This window comes from Oncorhynchus masou, chromosome 27, assembly GCF_036934945.1.
Source record: "Oncorhynchus masou masou isolate Uvic2021 chromosome 27, UVic_Omas_1.1, whole genome shotgun sequence".
Taxonomy (NCBI): Eukaryota; Metazoa; Chordata; class Actinopteri; order Salmoniformes; family Salmonidae; genus Oncorhynchus; species Oncorhynchus masou.
This window is the reverse complement of record NC_088238.1, coordinates 13,715,627-13,736,107: the sequence shown is the minus strand read 5'-3', so window position 1 is coordinate 13,736,107 and position 20,481 is coordinate 13,715,627. Positions and strand designations below refer to the sequence as shown.

General features: G+C 46.9%; 1 protein-coding gene across 1 annotated transcript in view; it reads right to left on the bottom strand.

The window, feature by feature from the left end:
* Positions 1-20,481, bottom strand: part of LOC135515626 (plexin-A4-like) — a 448,288-nt gene that overhangs the window by 144,512 nt on the left and 283,295 nt on the right. Inside the window, 1 exon segment of the mRNA XM_064939255.1 lies at positions 1,237-1,360. Coding sequence (XP_064795327.1) covers positions 1,237-1,360 — 124 coding nt within the window.

Below are 20,481 nucleotides of genomic sequence, written 5' to 3'. Positions count from 1 at the left end.
CCTCCACACTAGAGGTATCTACTGGTCAGTCTGCTGTCTTAACACCTCTCCCTCCACACTAGAGGTATCTACTGGTCAGTCTGCTGTCTTAACACCTCTCCCTCCACACTAGAGGTATCTACTGGTCAGTCTGCTGTCTTAACACCTCTCCCTCCACACTAGAGGTATCTACTGGTCAGTCTGCTGTCTAAACACCTCTCCCTCCACACTAGAGGTATCTACTGGTCAGTCTGCTGTCTTAACACCTCTCCCTCCACACTAGAGGTATCTATTGGTCAGTCTGCTGTCTTAACACCTCTCCCTCCACACTAGAGGTGTCTACTGGTCAGTCTGCTGTCTTAACACCTCTCCCTCCACACTAGAGGTATCTACTGGTCAGTCTGCTGTCTTAACACCTCTCCCTCCACACTAGAGGTATCTACTGGTCAGTCTGCTGTCTTAACACCTCTCCCTCCACACTAGAGGTGTCTACTGGTCAGTCTGCTGTCTTAACACCTCTCCCTCCACACTAGAGCAGCAGCTACACAGCGTCTATATAACCCCCAGTATCACTGATCATTACGCAGAAGTCTGTGGAAGCCTTGAAGCCAACGATAATAACGCGTTGTGTAGATAGACAGAGACAGAACACAGCTGCAATATACAGATGATTAGATGATGGTTAGGTGGCATGAGGTAATGCTAGGGGAAACCCTGGCCTTGATGGACAGATCTGTAAGGACCTGTGACATGTGAGGGGATAATTACGTTATGGCCATTGGCTAAAGATGATTCCCCAGGCTTAACCGTGTTAGTGAGGCACAACATCAATACCTTCAACTATGACATGGTTCATTGGACCACTGAAATGGTTGGGCGTCTCCTGTTTTTTTCCTAATCTGATTTTCCCGATGTGACCGCTCATTCCGCCATCGGATGCAATACCAGATGATGGTATATTGTATACTGATATGGTTTCTGGTCACCATAGTAACTGTAAGCCTACTAAAATGCAATAATATCGGTCATTGTGCCAGACACTTCTTTTTCATTTTAGACTGGTCAGGTTCAGTGGGGCACGAAATGAGAGAAAACATTTCCAAACGGAGGAGGCGCTATCTGAAGATGTCCAATAAGAATGGCAATATTACATTTTTCCGTCTCAAAAGGTTTTCTGTTTTCGTGCCTAGTGGACAGGACCCAGGAGGAAGCAGTGTTTTGAACACACTGTGACCGTGCGAAGTGGTCGCCACTCACCGTGACGCTGAACTGGGACACGGAGATGTTGCTGGGGTGGACGCTGAGTCGGACACACTGCTTGATGTCCCAGGCGAACCTCCGGGGCTCGGCCGAGCGCTCGCAGTTCTCCTTCCTGGTGCACCTGTGGGAACACAACGTAACAGAGGGGGGAGGTTATTCCCCGTAACACCCGTCGCAGCCTTCAGTCAACCCCATTGGAGCCTCGTTCACATGGCTTGTCCCACCTGCTGAGCGCCTGGGAAACCAGAAGAATGTTAGTTACCTGTGTGAAAGAAGTGGAAATACCTGGGGTGATATTAATACGGGACATTCATCATATTTCTACCAGAGCTTTATCCACGGATACTCGCCATTCACTGTGACTGGACAACCCTAAAACAATGGCCGCCTCTATTTGTGGAAGTGGAGCTGCTCTGTTGTGAGAAGGGGGACAGGCTCTGTCTTTGTGAGGCCATCTTAATGAGGGCCATTCATGGGCAGTGCCAAGTGCAGGTGGGGGCAGGGATGGGGAGCAAGGGATGGATTACCCCCCTCTTAATCCAGGGCCAGGTGGTCTAATCCATTCCCATTATATTATGTGGGTTGGTAAATAGACCTAACTCCCTCTTTCTCTCTGCTTTTGTCCCTGGGAGAATTGTGTAGTTCACGTTTCCACACACTAGTATCTGTTGACAGTGGGCTGCTGCTGCTGGTTTACATCCCCAAAGCCACACCATTACTAAGAACATCTAAACGGCTGTATTTCAGCAGCAGGTAGAGGGAACGCCTCTGACTCCCATGAGACAGTCACATAGATATTCACACAGAGGCTGGGAACATTGGCCAACCTGGGTAAAGAGTACAGACACCTGGGTAAAGTAGAAAGGAAAGAAAGTATGGATATACTCTCACAAAACTTTATATCAACTACCAACTACTTACCACTCCGCGGCCCGACGCTCCACTATAACCCCTAACCTCCTCCTCCATTAAATCCCCGTAAAACCTATTGAGTTTAATCCTCGTTGATTTAAACAAAGTTCTCAAGCAATTAACAGCAAATCCCACAGAGAGCCAAAGTCCTCAGAGAGAATGACAGAAGGGACTTCTGGGAGGCTGGGTGACGGCTGAGATACTGTAATACCTTCCGCACTAGAAGCTTTTCAGAGGGGATGAGATGTGTCTGCATTGTGAAGTTTTAATGCGACGTGGAGAAAAGAAGCCGGCAGACAGAATGGAAGAAGAAGAAGTCATCTGCTTCGGAGTGAAAGAAGAGAGAGAGAAGAGAGAACAGAAGAGAGGAGATTTAGGGAAGGCAACAATCATTCAGAGGCTTTTCAATAGTCTTTTTCTCAGCTCCTCCGCTAAGCAGGTCTGAGAAGGCTTTAACCAGAGAGCTTCCCTTTGTGTTCTGCATCAGGCCTCCTGTTCCCCCTTGTACTGCTGATTTAATAAACCCCACAGTACACAAAACCCCAGAGAGAATACTGTTATACACTCCTACACACACACCTGAGTGCCTGTACCTGCATGGGTGTTGTATGTATTTGATTCAGTACTGATGTGTTTGGAGTGGGTGTGTTGGCCACGGGTTGGTTCTCGCCACCAGTGTCTACGTGTGTCTGTGCGTGAGCGTGCGTGTGCGTGTTAGTTACACCAAATTATGCAGAGAGAAGAAGATGAGTGAGACAGAGAGGTAAATACGGGTATCATGCAGAGCGATGTAGGGGGAGGGAACCAATCCTGTTGCCTGGTGGCTCAGAGAACTTCTTCAGGAGAGAAATCTCTATTTCATGCTGTTAGCTCACCTGCCAGAAGTCTTTCAAATCTAACAACTTCTCTCTCTTCCTTCTCCTTCTTTCCTTCAGTTTGTGATTAGAGGGAACCTGAATGAATAATGTGATACCCCCCCCCCGAAACCACCCGGTAATGGTACGGTCCAACCACAGAGGGCACTTTGGCTAGCGGTGCAGTCACAATCAATAGAGGGGGTTCTCAGGGTTGCCATTTTAGGGTCTGAAAGCTATGGGGTAGCATGTGTCTGTGAAATCTGACATGGATCCCTTTGACACTTGTGGGATAGTGCACTTTAATTTAATAGGGCACTGCTTTTAGGAGTCATAAACAAGGGCGCTCGTAATGCCCTGAGGGCGTTTCATGACATCATCTCTGTGGGACTCGCAGGCCGTCTGTAAATGGCAGGGCCTGTAGAGACGCTGACAGTGGCAGGACAGACTGTAGAGATCTACTTTGATGTCTTCACAATGACATGTTCATAACTCTGACTGAAAACACAGGAAACATTTGTCAAAGTTCTGAAGAGACAGAGAGAGAGACAGAGAGAGAGAGAGAGAGAGAGAGAGAGAGAGAGACAGAGAGAGACAGAGAGAGAGAGAGAGACAGAGAGAGAGACAGAGAGAGACAGAGAGACAGAGAGAGACAGAGAGAGACAGAGAGAGAGAGAGAGAGAGAGAGAGAGAGAGAGAGAGAGAGATAGAGACAGAGAGAGAGAGAGAGGAGAGAGAGAGAGACAGAGAGAGACAGAGACTGAGATACAGAGAGAGAGAGAGAGAGAGAGAGAGAGAGAGAGAGAGAGAGAGAGAGAGAGAGAGAGAGAGAGAGATAGAGAGAGTGAGAGAGAGAGAGAGAGAGAGAGAGAGAGACAGAGAGAGAGAGAGAGAGAGAGAGAGAGAGAGAGAGAGAGAGACAGAGACAGAGACAGAGAGAGAGAGAGAGAGAGAGAGAGAGAGAGAGAGTGAGAGAGAGAGAGAGAGACAGAGCGAGAGAGAGAGAGAGAGAGAGAGAGAGAGAGAGAGAGAGACAGTGATAATTGAGGATGTTTATTGTATGTTCTTTGAGTACTTGTGTTGAGCATGCATAGTTGAGTGTGTATCTTTCTGCAAGTTTGTTTTTGTGTTGTACCAAGATGTGGACATGATTAGGCATCTGATAAATATGGTGATGCCATTTGATGAGTGATCCTCGGAGCACCTGACAGGTTGGGCTCATTAATACATTATCATTAGTGAAGTAAATCAGTCCATTAGAAGAGCTGGGTGGGAATTTGTTTTTCTCGTAATGCAAATGAGCCGTGGAACATGGAGGAATACGTTGGGAATATTGAAGATCAATCATACCTGGAGTGATCTCACACTCCTCCCTCCCTCCCTCCCTCCCTCCCTCCCTCCCTCCCTCCCTCCCTCCCTCCCTCCCTCCCCTCCCTCCCTCCCTCCCTCCCTCCCTCCCTCCCTCCCTCCCTCCCTCCCTCCCTCCCTCCCTCCCTCCCTCCCTCCCTCCCTCCCTCTTTTCCTCTCTCTCTCTCTGACTCTAGCCGCCTCTTCTCTGCAACACACTGGCTTATGTTCACTGCAGATGCTGGTTGTAGGGAATTCAATTGCCACATAAAAAATAAAAAAAATTGTCCCTTTTCACATTTTGCTTATTGAAATGTGTGTTGGAGCCTCCAGCCTCTGTACTTGTGCAACAGTAACTGTAACTCATTCCATAGGACAAAATAACACAATGAAAACGTCTAATAACCTCCAGCACTCCGAACAGGGACAATGGCTGGACTTGAAGGGCAGATGGCTCGGGGTATCAGGCCTGGCCATGAATAATGCTGTCATGGGTAAGGCTTTACACGTCTAGCTACCTTTTAAACTTCTCACCAAAGCTGTGATAAGAAGCTAAACTAACTGGGTGAGATGAAAGAAATCATGATTACTAATGATTACTAATGATTACTAATGATTACAGATCTGGCTTAACTTGGCTTTGACTCTATGGCTGCGTTTACACCGATAGCCCAATTCTGATATGTTGCCCACTCATTTGCAAAAGATCTGATCTGATTGGGGGTGGGGGCTATACTGAGACTGGAAACTGATTTCTCTGACTTTAGGGTACAGCTACCCATGATGACTTTAGGGTACAGCTATCCATGATAACTTTAGGGTACAGCTATCCATGATAACTTTAGGGTACAGCTATCCATGATAACTTTAGGGTACAGCTATCCATGATAACTTTAGGGTACATCTATCCATGATGACTTTAGGGTACAGCTATCCATGATAACTTTAGGGTACAGCTATCCATGATAACTTTAGGGTACAGCTATCCATGATAACTTTAGGGTACAGCTATCCATGATAACTTTAGGGTACAGCTATCCATGATAACTTTAGGGTACATCTATCCATGATGACTTTAGGGTACAGCTATCCATGATGACTTTAGGGTACAGCTATCCATGATGACTTTAGGGTACAGCTATCCATGATAACTTTAGGGTACAGCTATCCATGATAACTTTAGGGTACAGCTATCCATGATAACTTTGTTTACAGCTATCCATGATAACTTTAGGGTACATCTATCCATGATGACTTTAGGGTACAGCTATCCATGATAACTTTATGGGTACAGCTATCCATGATAACTTTAGGGTACAGCTATCCATGATAACTTTAGGGTACATCTATCCATGATGACTTTAGGGTACAGCTATCCATGATAACTTTAGGGTACAGCTATCCATGATGACTTTAGGGTACAGCTATCCATGATGACTTTAGGGTACATCTATCCATGATAACTTTAGGGTACAGCTACCCATGATGACTTTAGGGTACAGCTATCCATGATAACTTTAGGGTACAGCTATCCATGATAACTTTAGGGTACATCTATCCATGATGACTTTAGGGTACAGCTATCCATGATAACTTTAGGGTACAGCTATCCATGATAACTTTAGGGTACAGCTATCCATGATGACTTTAGGGTACAGCTATCCATGATGACTTTAGGGTACAGTTATCCATGATGACTTTAGGGTACAGCTATCCATGATGACTTTAGGGTACAGCTATCCATGATGACTTTAGGGTACAGCTATCCATGATGACTTTAGGGTACATCTATCCATGATGACTTTAGGGTACAGCTATCCATGATGACTTTAGGGTACAGCTATCCATGATGACTTTAGGGTACAGCTATCCATGATAACTTTAGGGTACAGCTATCCATGATGACTTTAGGGTACAGCTATCTATGATGTTTAGGGTACAGCTATCCATGATGTTTAGGGCACATCTATCCATGATGACTTTAGGGTACAGCTATCCATGATGACTTTAGGGTACAGCTATCCATGATGACTTTAGGGTACAGCTATCCATGATGACTTTAGGGTACAGCTATCCATGATGACTTTAGGGTACAGCTATCTATGATGTTTAGGGTACAGCTATCCATGATGTTTAGGGCACATCTATCCATGATGACTTTAGGGTACAGCTATCCATGATGTTTAGGGCACATCTATCCATGATGGTCTATGTGACTCTGTATTGACGGTCACTTGCTCATCTCTGACTTCAGTCTCTCCCTCTCTCTCCTCCCTCGCTCTCCCACTACACCCGTCCCCCTCTTTCTCGCATTTCTCTCTGCGCCACTGCCCAGGCGTTGGCAGCCGTTCAGACGTAGCCAGTGAGCGGTAGTGGCGGTTAGCGGAGAGCTCTAATCAGAGGTTAGGGTACATCTATCCATGATGTTTAGGGTATCCATGATGTTTAGATAACAGCGCCAATATGCTCTGTATGAGGGAGGCAGATTGCAGGCCTAAACTCTCCATAGCTTCTCTCTGTGTTGTCGTAGCTAAGCTACAGTTGATACGTCTGTTTTTACCAAACCATATATCCTTGAAAAACACCAACTGTGTCAGTAATAGCAGTAAAACCACTTTTGTTTTAGGGAATATAAATGAGAAGTTGTAAACTATACTATAAAGATACTATACAACATTACTGTCTGTACTTTAACATTGTAGTAGATTGTATACTGTACCATCAGTGGAATGTTTGGTTTTATAAACTGGGTGGTTCGTGCCCTGAATGCTGATTGGCTGACAGCTGTGGTATATCAGACCGTATACCACAGGTATGACAAAACATGTATTTTACTGTTCTAATTACATTGGTAACCAGTTTATAACAGCAATGAGGCACCTTGGGGGTTTGTTGTATATGGCCAACATACCATAACTAAGGGCTGTATCCAGGCATAAGAACAGCCCTTAGCCGTGGTATATTGGCTACAGTATCCTTGGGAAAGTATTTGGTACCTATCCCTTGAACTTTGTGACCTTTTGCCACATTTCAGGCTTCAAACATAAAGATATAAAACTGTATTTTTTTGTGAAGAATCAACAACAAGTGGGACACAATCATGAAGTGGAACGACATTTATTGGATATTTCAAACTATCCATTTTTAACAAATCAAAAACTGAAAAATTGGGCGTGCAAAATTATTCAGCCCCTTTACTTTCAGTGCAGCAAACTCTCTCCAGAAGTTCAGTGAGGATCTCTGAATGATCCAATGTTGACCTAAATGACTAATGATGATAAATACAATCCACCTGTGTGTAATCAAGTCTCTGTATAAATGCACCTGCACTGTGATAGTCTCAGAGGTCCGTTTAAAAGTGCAGAGAGCATCATGAAGAACAAGGAACACACCAGGCAGGTCCGAGATACTGTTGTGAAGAAGTTTAAAGCTGGATTTGGATACAAAAAGATTTCCCAAGTCTTTAAACATCCCAAGGAGCACTGTGCAAGCGATAATATTGAAATGGAAGGAGTATCAGACCACTGCAAATCTACCAAGACCTGGCCGTCCCTCTAAACTTTCAGCTCATACAAGGAAAAGACTTATCAGAGATGCAGTCAAGAGGCCCATGATCACTCTGGATGAACTGCAGAGATCTACAGCTGAGGTGGGAGACTCTGTCCATAGGACAACAATCAGTCGATATTGCACAAATCTGGCCTTTATGGAAGAGTGGCAAGAAGAAAGCCATTTCTTAAAGATATACATAAAAAGTGTTGTTTAAAGTTTGCCACAAGCCACCTGGGAGACACACCAAACATGTGGAAGAAGGTGCTCTGGTCAGATGAAACCAAAATTGAACATTTTTGGCAACAATGCAAAACGTTATGTTTGGCGTAAAAGCAACACAGCTCATCACCCTGAACACACCATACCCACTGTCAAACATGGTGGTGGCAGCTATCATGGTTTGGGCCTGCTTTTCTTCAGCAGGGACAGGGAAGATGGTTAAAATTGATGGGAAGATGAATGGAGCCAAATACAGGACCATTCTGGAAGAAAACCTGATGGAGTCCGCAAAAGACCTGAGACTGGGACATGGAGATTTGTCTTCCAACAAGACAATGATCCAAAACATAAAGCAAAATCTACAATGGAATGGTTAAAAAATAAACATATCCAGGTGTTAGAATGGCCAAGTCAAAGTCCAGACCTGAATCCAATCGAGAATCTGTGGAAAGAACTGAAAACTGCTGTTCACAAATGCTCTCCATCCAACCAGCTCGAGCTGTTTTTCAAGGAGGAATTGGAAAAAAATGTCAGTCTCTCGATGTGCAAAACTGATAGAGACATACTCCAAGCGACTTACAGCTGTAATCGCAGCAAAAGGTGGCGCTACAAAGTATTAACTTAAGGGGGCTGAATAATTTTGCACGCCCAATTTTTCAGTTTTTGATTTGTTAAAAAAGTTTGAAATATCCAATAAATGTCGTACCACTTCATGATTGTGTCCCAATGGTTGTTGATTCTTCACAAAAAATACAGTTTTATATCTTTATGTTGGAAGCCTGAAATGTGGCAAAAGGTCGCAAAGTTCAAGGGGGCCGAATACTTTCGCAAGGCACTGTATATACCACACCCCCTCGGGCCTTATGGCTTAATTAACGTATATTGTCATCATAGGGTCTTGGGAAACAACAGTGCAGGCTGAGAGCTGTGATAGTCTTCAGCCTGCTCAGGTCACATGACCACTCCCAGGTCTATTAGAAGTCTGGCAGCGTCTAGAGAACTGAATCAATCCAAACGGATATCCTCCCTCAGACAGTTAAACATCAAACATCTATTTCAACTTGAATAAACAGTAGTGTTATTAAATGCTGGTGGAGACACGTTTAGAGAGAGCCCCATGAATGGATTAGATTGGTGGCTGAATGGAACTAATCTTCACTCTTGTTTCCTGAAGCCTTTGATAATGTGACTCAATTAGAAGAATGAGGAGGATTTGCCAGCCTTTCCAACAAGATTATGACCCTTTCATGTCCCAAGTAAACACACAGACAAATATAGCTTTAATGCTAGCCTACTATTCATAACATAAAGTCAATCACAATGTAGTATGATTCTCTACTCCACAGTACTCTACAGTAGTCTAATCTACAGTGTTCTACAGTACTCTACTCTACAGTACTCTACAGTGTTCTACAGTACTCTACTCCACAGTACTCTACAGTAGTCTAATCTACAGTGTTCTACAGTACTCTACTCTTCAGTACTCTACAGTGTTCTACAGTACTCTACTCTACTGTACTCTACAGTGTTCTACAGTACTCTACTCTACAGTACTCTACAGTGTTCTACAGTACTCTACTCTACTGTACTCTACAGTGTTCTACAGTACTCTACTCTACAGTACTCTACAGTGTTCTACAGTACTCTACTCTCTACAGTACTCTACTCTACAGTACTATACAGTACTCTACTCTAGGGTTGGGGGTTAAGGTGAGGGGTGAGGTGAGGGGGATGAGGAGGGTTGAGGGGTAAGGTGAGGTGAGTGGGGTGAGAAGGTTTGGGGGGTGAGGTGCGGATGTAGCAGGCTGTGGTGACAGACTTTAGGTCTAATGCATATTTAATGCAGGGTGGAACAGAAAAGGTCAAGTGGAGAGGGAAATGAAACCTATTAACTTTCCAGAGGCTGGCTGAGACACGGTGCTCCATCAGCAACGTCACAAGCACACTTCAATATGCACTCTACATCTGAGGGAGGTTAGAGGTTGAACAGTCCTCCATCTTTCTATTTGACTGTTGACTGTTCACCATCACATACTGATGGGTTGACTACCTAAATTACACCTAATGCAAATGTGTGGGGAAAAACAGGGCACCGTTACAGATTCCTCCCTGATGCTTATGCATGTGTCTCTGAGTGGCTGAACCCGGTACATTAGCCAAGCAATCACTGTACATATAAGGTATAAAAATGCATTGGATAATATCATACTGTGCTATGAGACTTAGCGCCGGAACGTCATCTCAGTGAGTCCAGGAGCCACAACACAAGGCAGACTACTACGACTCCCCAAATGAGGCATTTCTACCCAGACTCTTCATCCTGACTAGGGCCACTCTAACCCCCTAGCCCCTTCCCCCTGACTAGGGCCTCTCTAACCCCCTAGCCCCTTCCCCCTGACTAGGGCCTCTCTAACCCCCTAGCCCCTTCCCCCTGACTAGGGCCTCTCTAACCCCCTAGTCCCTTCCCCCTGACTAGGGCCTCTCTAACCCCCTAGCCCCTTCCCCCTGACTAGGGCCTCTCTAACCCCCTAGCCCCTTCCCCCTGACTAGGGCCTCTCTAACCCCCTAGCCCCTTCCCCCAGACTAGGGCCTCTCTAACCCCCTAGCCCCTTCCCCCTGACTAGGGCCTCTCTAACCCCTAGACCCTTCCCCCTGACTAGGGCCTCTCTAACCCCCTAGTCCCTTCCCCCTGACTAGGACCTCTCTAACCCCCTAGCCCCTTCCCCTGACTAGGACCTCTCTAACCCCCTAGCCCCTTCCCCCTGACTAGGGCCTCTCTAACCCCCTAGCCCCTTCCCCCTGACTAGGGCCTCTCTAACCCCCTAGCCCCTTCCCCCTGACTAGGGACCTCTCTAACCCCCTAGCCCCTGACTAGGGCCTCTCTAACCCCTTCCCCCTGACTAGGGACACTCTAACCCCCTAGCCCTTCCCCCTGACTAGGGCCTCTCTAACCCCTAGCCCCTTCCCCCTGACTAGGGCCTCTCTAACCCCCTAGCCCCTTCCCCCTGACTAGGACCTCTCCAATCCTAGCCCCTTCCCCCTGACTAGGGCCTCTCTAACCCCCTAGCCCTTCCCCCTGACTAGGGCCTCTCTAACCCCCTAGTCCCTTCCCCTGACTAGGGCCTCTCTAAACCCCTAGCCCCTTCCCCCTGACTAGGGCCTCTCTAACCCCCTAGCCCCTTCCCCCTGACCCTTCCCCCTGACTAGGGCCTCTCTAACCCCCTAGTCCCTTCCCCCTGACTAGGGCCTCTCTAACCCCTAGCCCCTTCCCCCTGACTAGGACCTCTCTAACCCCCTAGCCCCTTCCCCCTGACTAGGGCCTCTCTAACCCCCTAGCCCCTGACTAGGGCCTCTCTAACCCCCTAGCCCCTTCCCCCTGACTTGGGCCTCTCTAACCTCCTAGCCCCTTCCCCTGACTAGGGCCTCTCTAACCCCCTAGCCCCTTCCCCCTGACTAGGGCCTCTGTAACCCCCTAGCCCATTCCCCCTGACTAGGGCCTCTCTAAACCCCCTAGCCCCTTCCCTCTGACTAGGGCCTCTCTAACCCCCTTCCCCCTGACTAGGGCCTCTCTAACCCCCTAGCCCCTTCCCCTGACTAGGGCCCCTCTAACCCCTTCCCTCTGACTAGGGCCTCTCTAACCCCCTAGCCCCTTCACCCTGACTAGGGCCCTAACCCCTGTAACCCCCTGACTAGGGCCTCTCTAACCCCCTTCCCCCTGACTAGGGCCTGTCTAACCCCTTAGCCCCTTCCCCCTGACTAGGGCCTTCTAACCCCCTTTCCCCTGACTAGGGCCTCTCTAACCCCCTAGTCCCTTCCCCCTGACTAGGGCCTCTGTAACTCCCTAGCCCCTTCCCCCTGACTAGGGCCTCTCTAACCCCCTTCCCCCTGACTAGGGCCCCTTCACCCTGACTAGGGCCTCTCTAACCCCCTTCCCCCTGACTAGGACCTCTCTAACCCCCTGCCCCCTGACTAGGGCCTCTCTAACCCTGACTAGGGCCCCTTCCCCCTGACTAGGGCCTCTCTAACCCCCTAGCCCCTTCCCCTCTGGCATCATTAAGACCGATAGAGAGCAGGAGTCCCAGTCCCAGGGTGGTGGGGTCATTACCTGAATCAGTGGCTGTGACCCCATAACCCCCTTGGTGTAGAGGCAGATCCCTGTGACTGAGCTGCTGGCCCAGGGCCAAGACCCCCGCACTGTGCCCCTACAGCCCCACCAGGTGGAAAATTAGTGTGTGTGTGTATATATATATATGTATATATAAATACATTTTATATATATATATATGGAAAATTTGTGTGTGTGTGCGCGTGTGTGTGTGTGTATATATATATATAAAATGTGCCCCAGTGAACTAGTCCTGGTGATGAACTGTCTGAGTCAAAGCAGTGTGATGTCAGACAGTGTGTCATCAGCATGACCATTCAACAGCCACCAGTCTCTCTGCAGCCACCATCCATTCACACCCCAGACAGACACACACGCGTCTACATCAACCTGCAGACATACACACATGCACACACACACTCACACACACACATGCTGGAGAGGTAGCGATCCCATCCACGTGGATCTGGCCCCTGGTAAACACACACTGCAGCTGCCTCTCACACTGCCGGCCCATCTCCTTTCAGACTCGCAAAGCAATTTCAGCAACTGTCAAAAACCCTGGCAACAAGTTCCTTCATCTGAGGCCCCTTCTGGGTCTGTCTGCCGGGGCGGCGTAAGTCGTTTTATCTGACATACCATGGCCCGGCTAGATCCCATCAGGCCCGGCGTTTATTAAACAGGTTTATCTGTCTTGCTGTGTGACCCTGTCATCAGAACATACTGTGTATAACACCTTTACTCTTTTAATTCCATCTTCCTGCTGCTCTTCCTGTCTGTTGGTGATGTGTGGTGATCAGGGGAGGGCGGGGGTATGGACCCTGGTTTGGGGGTGAAGGGGTTAATAGAGGTAGCTCTGTGGGAGGAGAGGAGACAGGTTCACCTCGGGGTTACCATGAGCTTATAGCTCCTCCCACCAGTCTTCAGTGATATACAGCCTAACCTTTCTGAGATGTGATGTCAGATGAACACCTCTGCTAAACACACCACTGCTTCACTGCCCAGGCTGACTCTTATCAGCTCGCAGGGCGACGCGCTCTTGATCTGGCTACAACCTTGGAGGGACGACAGTGACTGAGAAGATTCAGTCATTTTCTTTGACCTGGGGTGCCCTGACTACAGCTGGCCTGGTTTCACATCTGTTTGTGCCGTTTTGCCAACTCCTATTGTCACACATACTGTAGGGGTTGGCAAGACAGCACAAGCAGATCAGAAACCAGGCTAGGCTAGAGTGGCTACAGGTACCAAAACAACCCTTTGTCACTAATAATTCCACAGTAGACTGGGTCAGTGTAACGAGACAAAGCAGAGATGAACATCAAAGATAAGGAGGAATGAGTCCAAGCGGCTCCGATATCAATATCGCATCTATCCTGTTACCGCGGCGACAACAAAACCCCGGCGATCAAACGCCCAACAATCAAAAGGCCTTCTTCAAAAGAACACACAAGCCTATCCTCATTACATACAGTATGTATCACTTCTCAAAAAGGAAGCCTCCACCTCCTTAGGGTTATACAAGAGGACACTGGAGGGAAGGGTGAATGGACTTCCTATTGGCAAGGGCAAACTATGCTTTGCTCTATCAGGGAGTCCATCGTAGTAAGTTCAGTGTATAGCCCCCAACAGTGATACATGATAATATTGATCCTAACAAGTCAAAATCAACAACACGTATTTATGGCTTTATGGGGTAGATGATATCGCAACTGAAGGGAGTAGATGATACCACAACTGAAGGGGGTAGATGATACCACAACTGAAGGGGGTAGATGATACCACAACTGAAGGGGGTAGATGATACCACAACTGAAGGGGGTAGATGATACCACAGCTGACAGGGGTAGATGATACCACAGCTGAAGGGGGTAGATGATACCACAACTGAAGGGGGTAGATGATACCACAGCTGAAGGGGGTAGATGATACCACAACTGAAGGGGGTAGATGATACCACAACTGAGGGGGTAGATGATACCACAGCTGAAGGGGGTAGATGATACCACAGCTGAAGGGGGTAGATGATACCACAACTGAAGGGGGTAGATGATACCGTAACTGAAGGGAGTAGATGATACCACAACTGAAGGGGGTAGATGATACCAACTGAAGGGGTAGATGATACCACAACTGAAAGATGATACCACAACTGAAGGGGTAGATGATACCACAGCTGGGGTAGATGATACACACTGAAGGGGGTAGATGATACCACAACTGGGGTAGATGATACCACAACTGAAGGGGGTAGATGATACCACAACTGAAGGGGTAGATGATACCACAACTGAAGGGGTAGATGATACCACAACTGAAGGGGTAGATGATACCACAACTGAAGGGGGTAGATGATACCACAACTGAAGGGGTAGATGATACCACAACTGACAACTGGGGTAGATGATACCACAACTGAAGGGGTAGATGATACCACAGCTGAGGGGTAGATGATACCAACTGAAGGGGGTAGATGATACCACAACTGAAGGGGGTAGATGATACCACAACTGAAGGGGTAGATGATACCACAACTGAAGGGGGTAGATGATACCACAACTGAAGGGGGGGTAGATGATACCACAACTGAAGGGGTAGATGTTACCACAACTGAAGGGGGTAGATGATCCAGTGTTAGTTATCTACATTGTGTCTATAGTGTTATGTTATCTACACTGAAGGGGTAGATGATACCACAGCTGTCTTTAGGGGTAGATGATACCACAGCTGGGGGTAGATGATACCACAGCTGATCTGCATTGTGGGTAGATGATACCACAGCTAGATGATACCACAACTGACAATGGGGTAGATGATACCACAGCTGAAGGGGTAGATGATACCACAGATACCACAGCTAAGGGGGTAGATGATACCACAGCTGACTGAAGGGGTAGATGGGAAGGGGGTAGATGATACCACAGCTGAAGGGTAGATGATACCACACTGAGATGATACCACAGGGGTAGATGATACCACAACTGAAGGGGGTAGATGATACCACAGCTGAAGGGGGTAGATGATACCACAGCTGAAGGGGGTAGATGATACCACAGCTGAAGGGGGTAGATGATACCACAGCTGAAGGGGGTAGATGATACCACAACTGAAGGGGGGGATGATACCACAGCTGAAGGGGTAGATGATACCACAGCTGAAGGGGGTAGATGATACCACAACTGAAGGGGTAGATGATACCACAGCTGAAGGGGGTAGATGATACCACAACTGAAGGGGGTAGATGATACCACAGCTGAAGGGGTAGATGATACCACAGCTGAAGGGGGTAGATGTACTGATAGATGATACCACAGCTGAAGGGGTAGATGATACCACAGCTGAATGATGATACCACAGCTGAAGGGGGTAGATGAACCACAGCTGAAGGGGTAGATGATACCACAACTGAAGGGGTAGATGTAGATGAGATGATACCACAGCTGAAGGGGGTAGATGATACCACAGCTGAAGGGGTAGATGATACCACAACTGAAGGGGGTAGATGATACCACAACTGAAGGGGTAGATGATACCTGAAGGGGGTAGCTGAATGATACCACAAGCTGAAGGGGGTAGATGATACCACACTGAAGGGGTAGATGATACCACAGCTGAAGGGGTAGATGATACCACAGCTGAAGGGGTAGATGATACCACAACTGAAGGGGGTAGATGATACCACAACTGAAGGGGGTAGATGATACCACAGCTGAAAGATGATACCACAGCTTAAGGGGGTAGATGTTACCACAACTGAAGGGGGTAGATGATACCACAGCTGAAGGGGGTAGATGATACCACAGCTGAAGGGGGTAGATGATACCACAGCTGAAGGGGGTAGATGATACCACAGCTGTAAGGACACAGAGGGAAGATTTTATAATTCATTTTTAAGTGAGAGAAGCTCAGTGAAAAAAAAGCCAGTCTGCATGAAATACATAAAACACGCTGTTTATGGCTTTTTCATGTTGTTTTTGGCTAACACCATGTTTCTAAGGTATTCACAGGGAGGTTACACAAGACATGGCAAACATAATAGCATCTCCTCCATTTGATTTACCAAGTACTGTATGTTTTCCTACATTCTCCTCTCCATTTGGTTTACCTAATACTGTATGTTTCCTACATTACCCCTCTCCATTTGGTTTACCTAATACTGTATGTTTCCTACATTACCCCTCTCCATTTGGTTTACCTAATACTGTATGTTTCCTACATTACCCCTCTCCATTTGGTTTACCTAATACTGTATGTTTCCTACATTACCCCTCTCCATTTGATTTACCTAATACTGTATGTTTCCTACATTACCCCTCTCCATTTGGTTTACCTAATACTGTATGTTTCCTACATTACCCCTCTCCATTTGGTTTACCTAATACTGTATGTTTCCTACATTACCCCTCTCCATTTGGTTTACCTAATACTGTATGTTTCCTACATTACCCCTCTCCATTTGGTTTACCTAATACTGTATGTTTACCCCCTCCATTTGGTTTACCTAATACTGTATGTTTCCCATATATTTGATTTACCTAATACTGTATGTTTCCTACATTACCCCTCTCCATTTGGTTTAATACTCCCATATATTTGGTTTACCTAATACTGTATGTTTCCTACATTACCCCTCTCCATTTGGTTTACCTAATACTGTATGTTTCCTACAATACTAATACTGTTTCTACATTACCCCTCTATGTTTCCATATTACCCCTCTCCATTTGGTTTACCTAATACTGTATGTGTCCTAAATTTCTCACATTTTGTGTCGCTGTCTGATCACATTCAAAGCAAAGAATTGTTCACTTTTGAATTAATTCTGTTTTTCGTCCCTCACACACCGTGTAACAATGCACGCAACTGCTGATTAGACAAGAGGCTTATGCCTTGTAAAGAAATCTGAATGACAACTCGAGTCAGGAAGATTACTACCAGAACGTCGACAGAGATTACATGCTTGTTGCCGGCGGATTACGTGATATGGTTGTTACGTGGTTGTTACAACGTTTCCTGGTGTAGCTACAGTGTTGGAAGCTGAGCTGTTGTATTGTTGTCACCTGAGTAAGCACCTTTTTCCTGACACTGCTCTTATGGCCTCATTACTCAATGCAAGTGGTGTGTGTGTGTGTGTGTGTGTGTGTGTGTGTGTGTGTGTGTGTGTGTGTGTGTGTGTGTGTGTGTGTGTGTGTGTGTGTGTGTGTGTGTGTGTGTGTGTGTGTGTGTGTGTGTGTGTGTGTGTGTGTGTGTGTGTGTGTGTCTGAGTTTAGCCAGAGTGCCTCATGAAGTAGAATTTATGCCCTCCATCTGGTCATCTCTCATTCTCCTTCTCTGTGAATTTATGTAACCTCTCTCTCTCTCTCTCTCTTTTTTTCTCTCTCTCTCTCTCTCTCTCTCTCTCTCTCTCTCTCTCTCTATTCATCTCCTATTCATCTCCATATCTCTCCAGCTCTTTTCTCCATTCAGTTTCTCTCCACTCTGAAAATATAATTCTCTCACTTCTTCTGGCCCTCTTCATTTCATTCATTTCCATTCTGTCTCTTTCCTCTCTCACTCACTCTTCTCTTTCCTCTCTCGCTCACTCTTCTCTTTCCTCTCTCACTCACTCTTCTCCCTCTCACTCACTCTTCTCTTTCCTCTCTCACTCTTCTCTTTCCTCTCTCCTCACTCTTCTCTTTCCTCTCTCACTCACTCTTCTCTTTCCCTCTCACTCACTCTTTCTCTTTCCTCTCTCACTCACTCTTCTCTTTCCTCTCTCACTCACTCTTCTCTTTCCTCTCTCACTCACTCTTCTCTTTCCTCTCTCACTCACTCTTCTCTTTCCTCTCTCACTAACTCTTCTCTTTCCCCTCTCACTCACTCTTCTCTTTCCTCTCTCACCCACTCTTCTCTTTCCTCTCTCACTCACTCTTCTCTTTCCTCTTCTTCTCCCTCTTCCCTTCTATGGTGTCAAGTCCCTGTATCGGTTCCTGTGTCTAGATCACGCTGTGGCAGGCAGAGGTTCTATGGTGTCAAGTCCCTGTATCGGTCCCTGTGTCTAGTTCACGCTGTGGCAGGCAGAGGTTCTATGGTGTCAAGTCCCTGTATCAGTTCCTGTGTCTAGTTCACACTCTGGCAGGCAGAGGCAGGCCACCTCTCTGTTTGAGGTGTGTGTGTGTGTGTGTGTGTGTGTGTGTGTGTGTGTGTGTGTGTGTGTGTGTGTGTGTGTGTGTGTGTGTGTGTGTGTGTGTGTGTGTGTGTGTGTGTGTGTGTGTGTGTGTGTGTGTGTGTGTGTGTGTGTGTGTGTGTGTGTGTGTGTGTGTGTACACGTGTGTGTGTGTGTGTGCGCGTGCACGTGTGTGTGTGTGTCGGCGTGACAGTGAGGGATGGTGGGAGCCATGTGGCAGGGGTCCGTCCCCCAGTCCTCCCAAGCCCATCGTGCCCATCATGGTGACAGTTCAGAGTCAACCTGCAGGCTGTGGCCCGTTCCGTCCTGACACCCCCGTCACTTGCCAGCCCCTTCCCTCAGCCTCCCTGAGCCTGGAAGCCAGGAGCCCCTTTACCAAAGTACAGGGAGGAGGGGGGAGAGCCAGTCCCCCACACCCAGGGGAGAGCCACTCTCCACTGGGTACAGACACCACTGCACATGCCCTGGATGCAAAGAGTTCCGTGGGCAGGAAAGTTCAACTTGGCAGTTGACTCAGTCACAAAGTATTTAAATCAAGTTAGGGCTCTTACAATATTGCTCTCACAAGATGGATTTTCACTACACATCTATATCTATCTAACAGGGGCATGGAAGTACCCTTACAGTATATGTACAATCAGTGGAACAGCATGTCCCAGCAATGTCCCTGAGTTCCCTTTGAACTCTGTGACAGCCTCTGAGGTCATTCATCATTAGCTCAGCATAAAGAGTACCACCACAAGGGAAAGCAGACTTAAAAACATTGATTGTTGGCGTTGGTGCACAGTGTTATGTCTCTCTCTGCAGGGGGAAGAGCTTTCTGACAGAGTAAACAATGCCTTTCCTGGCCAACAATACGCATCAAAGAGCCCTGCCGCGTGCTAACTCCAATGGGAGGCTAACAGAGGCAGCAGCCAAACACAAAGAGGATGCATGCTAATCGGAGGTAACACGGCGGCTCAATTAACATTAGCATCACGGAATGAGAGGACAAAGGTAACATATGACCGTGAGCACAGCTAACTGTAACCAGAGGTGTATAATTAATGAGAGAGAGAGAGAGAGAGAGAGAGAGAGACAGACAGACAGACAGACAGACAGACAGACAGACAGACAGACAGACAGACAGACAGACAGACAGACAGACAGACAGACAGACAGAGAGGGAGGGAGGGAGGGAGGGAGGGAGGGAGGGAGGGAGAGGGAGAGAGGGAGGGAGGGAGGGAGGGAGGGAGAGGGAGAGAGGCAGAGAGAGATTTGACTATGTACAGACTCAGTGAGCATAGCCTTGCTATTGAGAAAGGCAGACATGGCTCTCAAGAGAAGACAGGCTATGTGCCCACTGCCCACAAAATGAGGTGGAAACTGAGCTGCACTTCCTAACCTCCTGCCCAATGTATGACCATTTATAGAGACATATTTCCCTCAGACCACACAGATCCACAAAGAATTCGAAAACAAATCCAATCTTGATAAACTCCCATATCTACTGGGTGAAATTCCACAGTGTGCCATCACAACAGCAATATTTGTGACCTGTTGCCACGAGAAAAGGGCAACCAATGAAGAACAAACATCATTGTAAATATAACCCATATTTATGCTTATTTATTTTATTGTGTCCTTTAACCATTTGTACATGGTTAAAACACTGTATATATATATAATATGACATTTGTAATGTCTTTATTGTTTTGAAACTTCTGTATGTGTAATGTTTACTGTTAATTTTTATTGTTTATTTCACTTTTGTATATTATCTACCTCACTTGCTTTGGCAATGTTAACACGTTTCCCATGCCAATAAGGCCCTTGAATTGAATTGAATTGAATTGAAGAGAGAGAGAGAGAGAGAGAGAGAGAGAGAGAGAGAGAGAGAGAGAGAGAGAGAGAGAGAGAGAGAGAGAGAGAGAGAGAGAGAGAGAGACAGAGAGAGAGAGAGAGAGAGAGAGAGAGAGAGACAGAGAGACAGAGAGACAGAGAGAGAGAGAGAGAGAGAGAGAGAGAGAGAGAGAGAGAGAGAGAGAGAGAGAGAGAGAGAGAGAGAGAGAGAGAGAGAGAGAGAGAGAGAGAGAGAGAGAGAGAGAGAG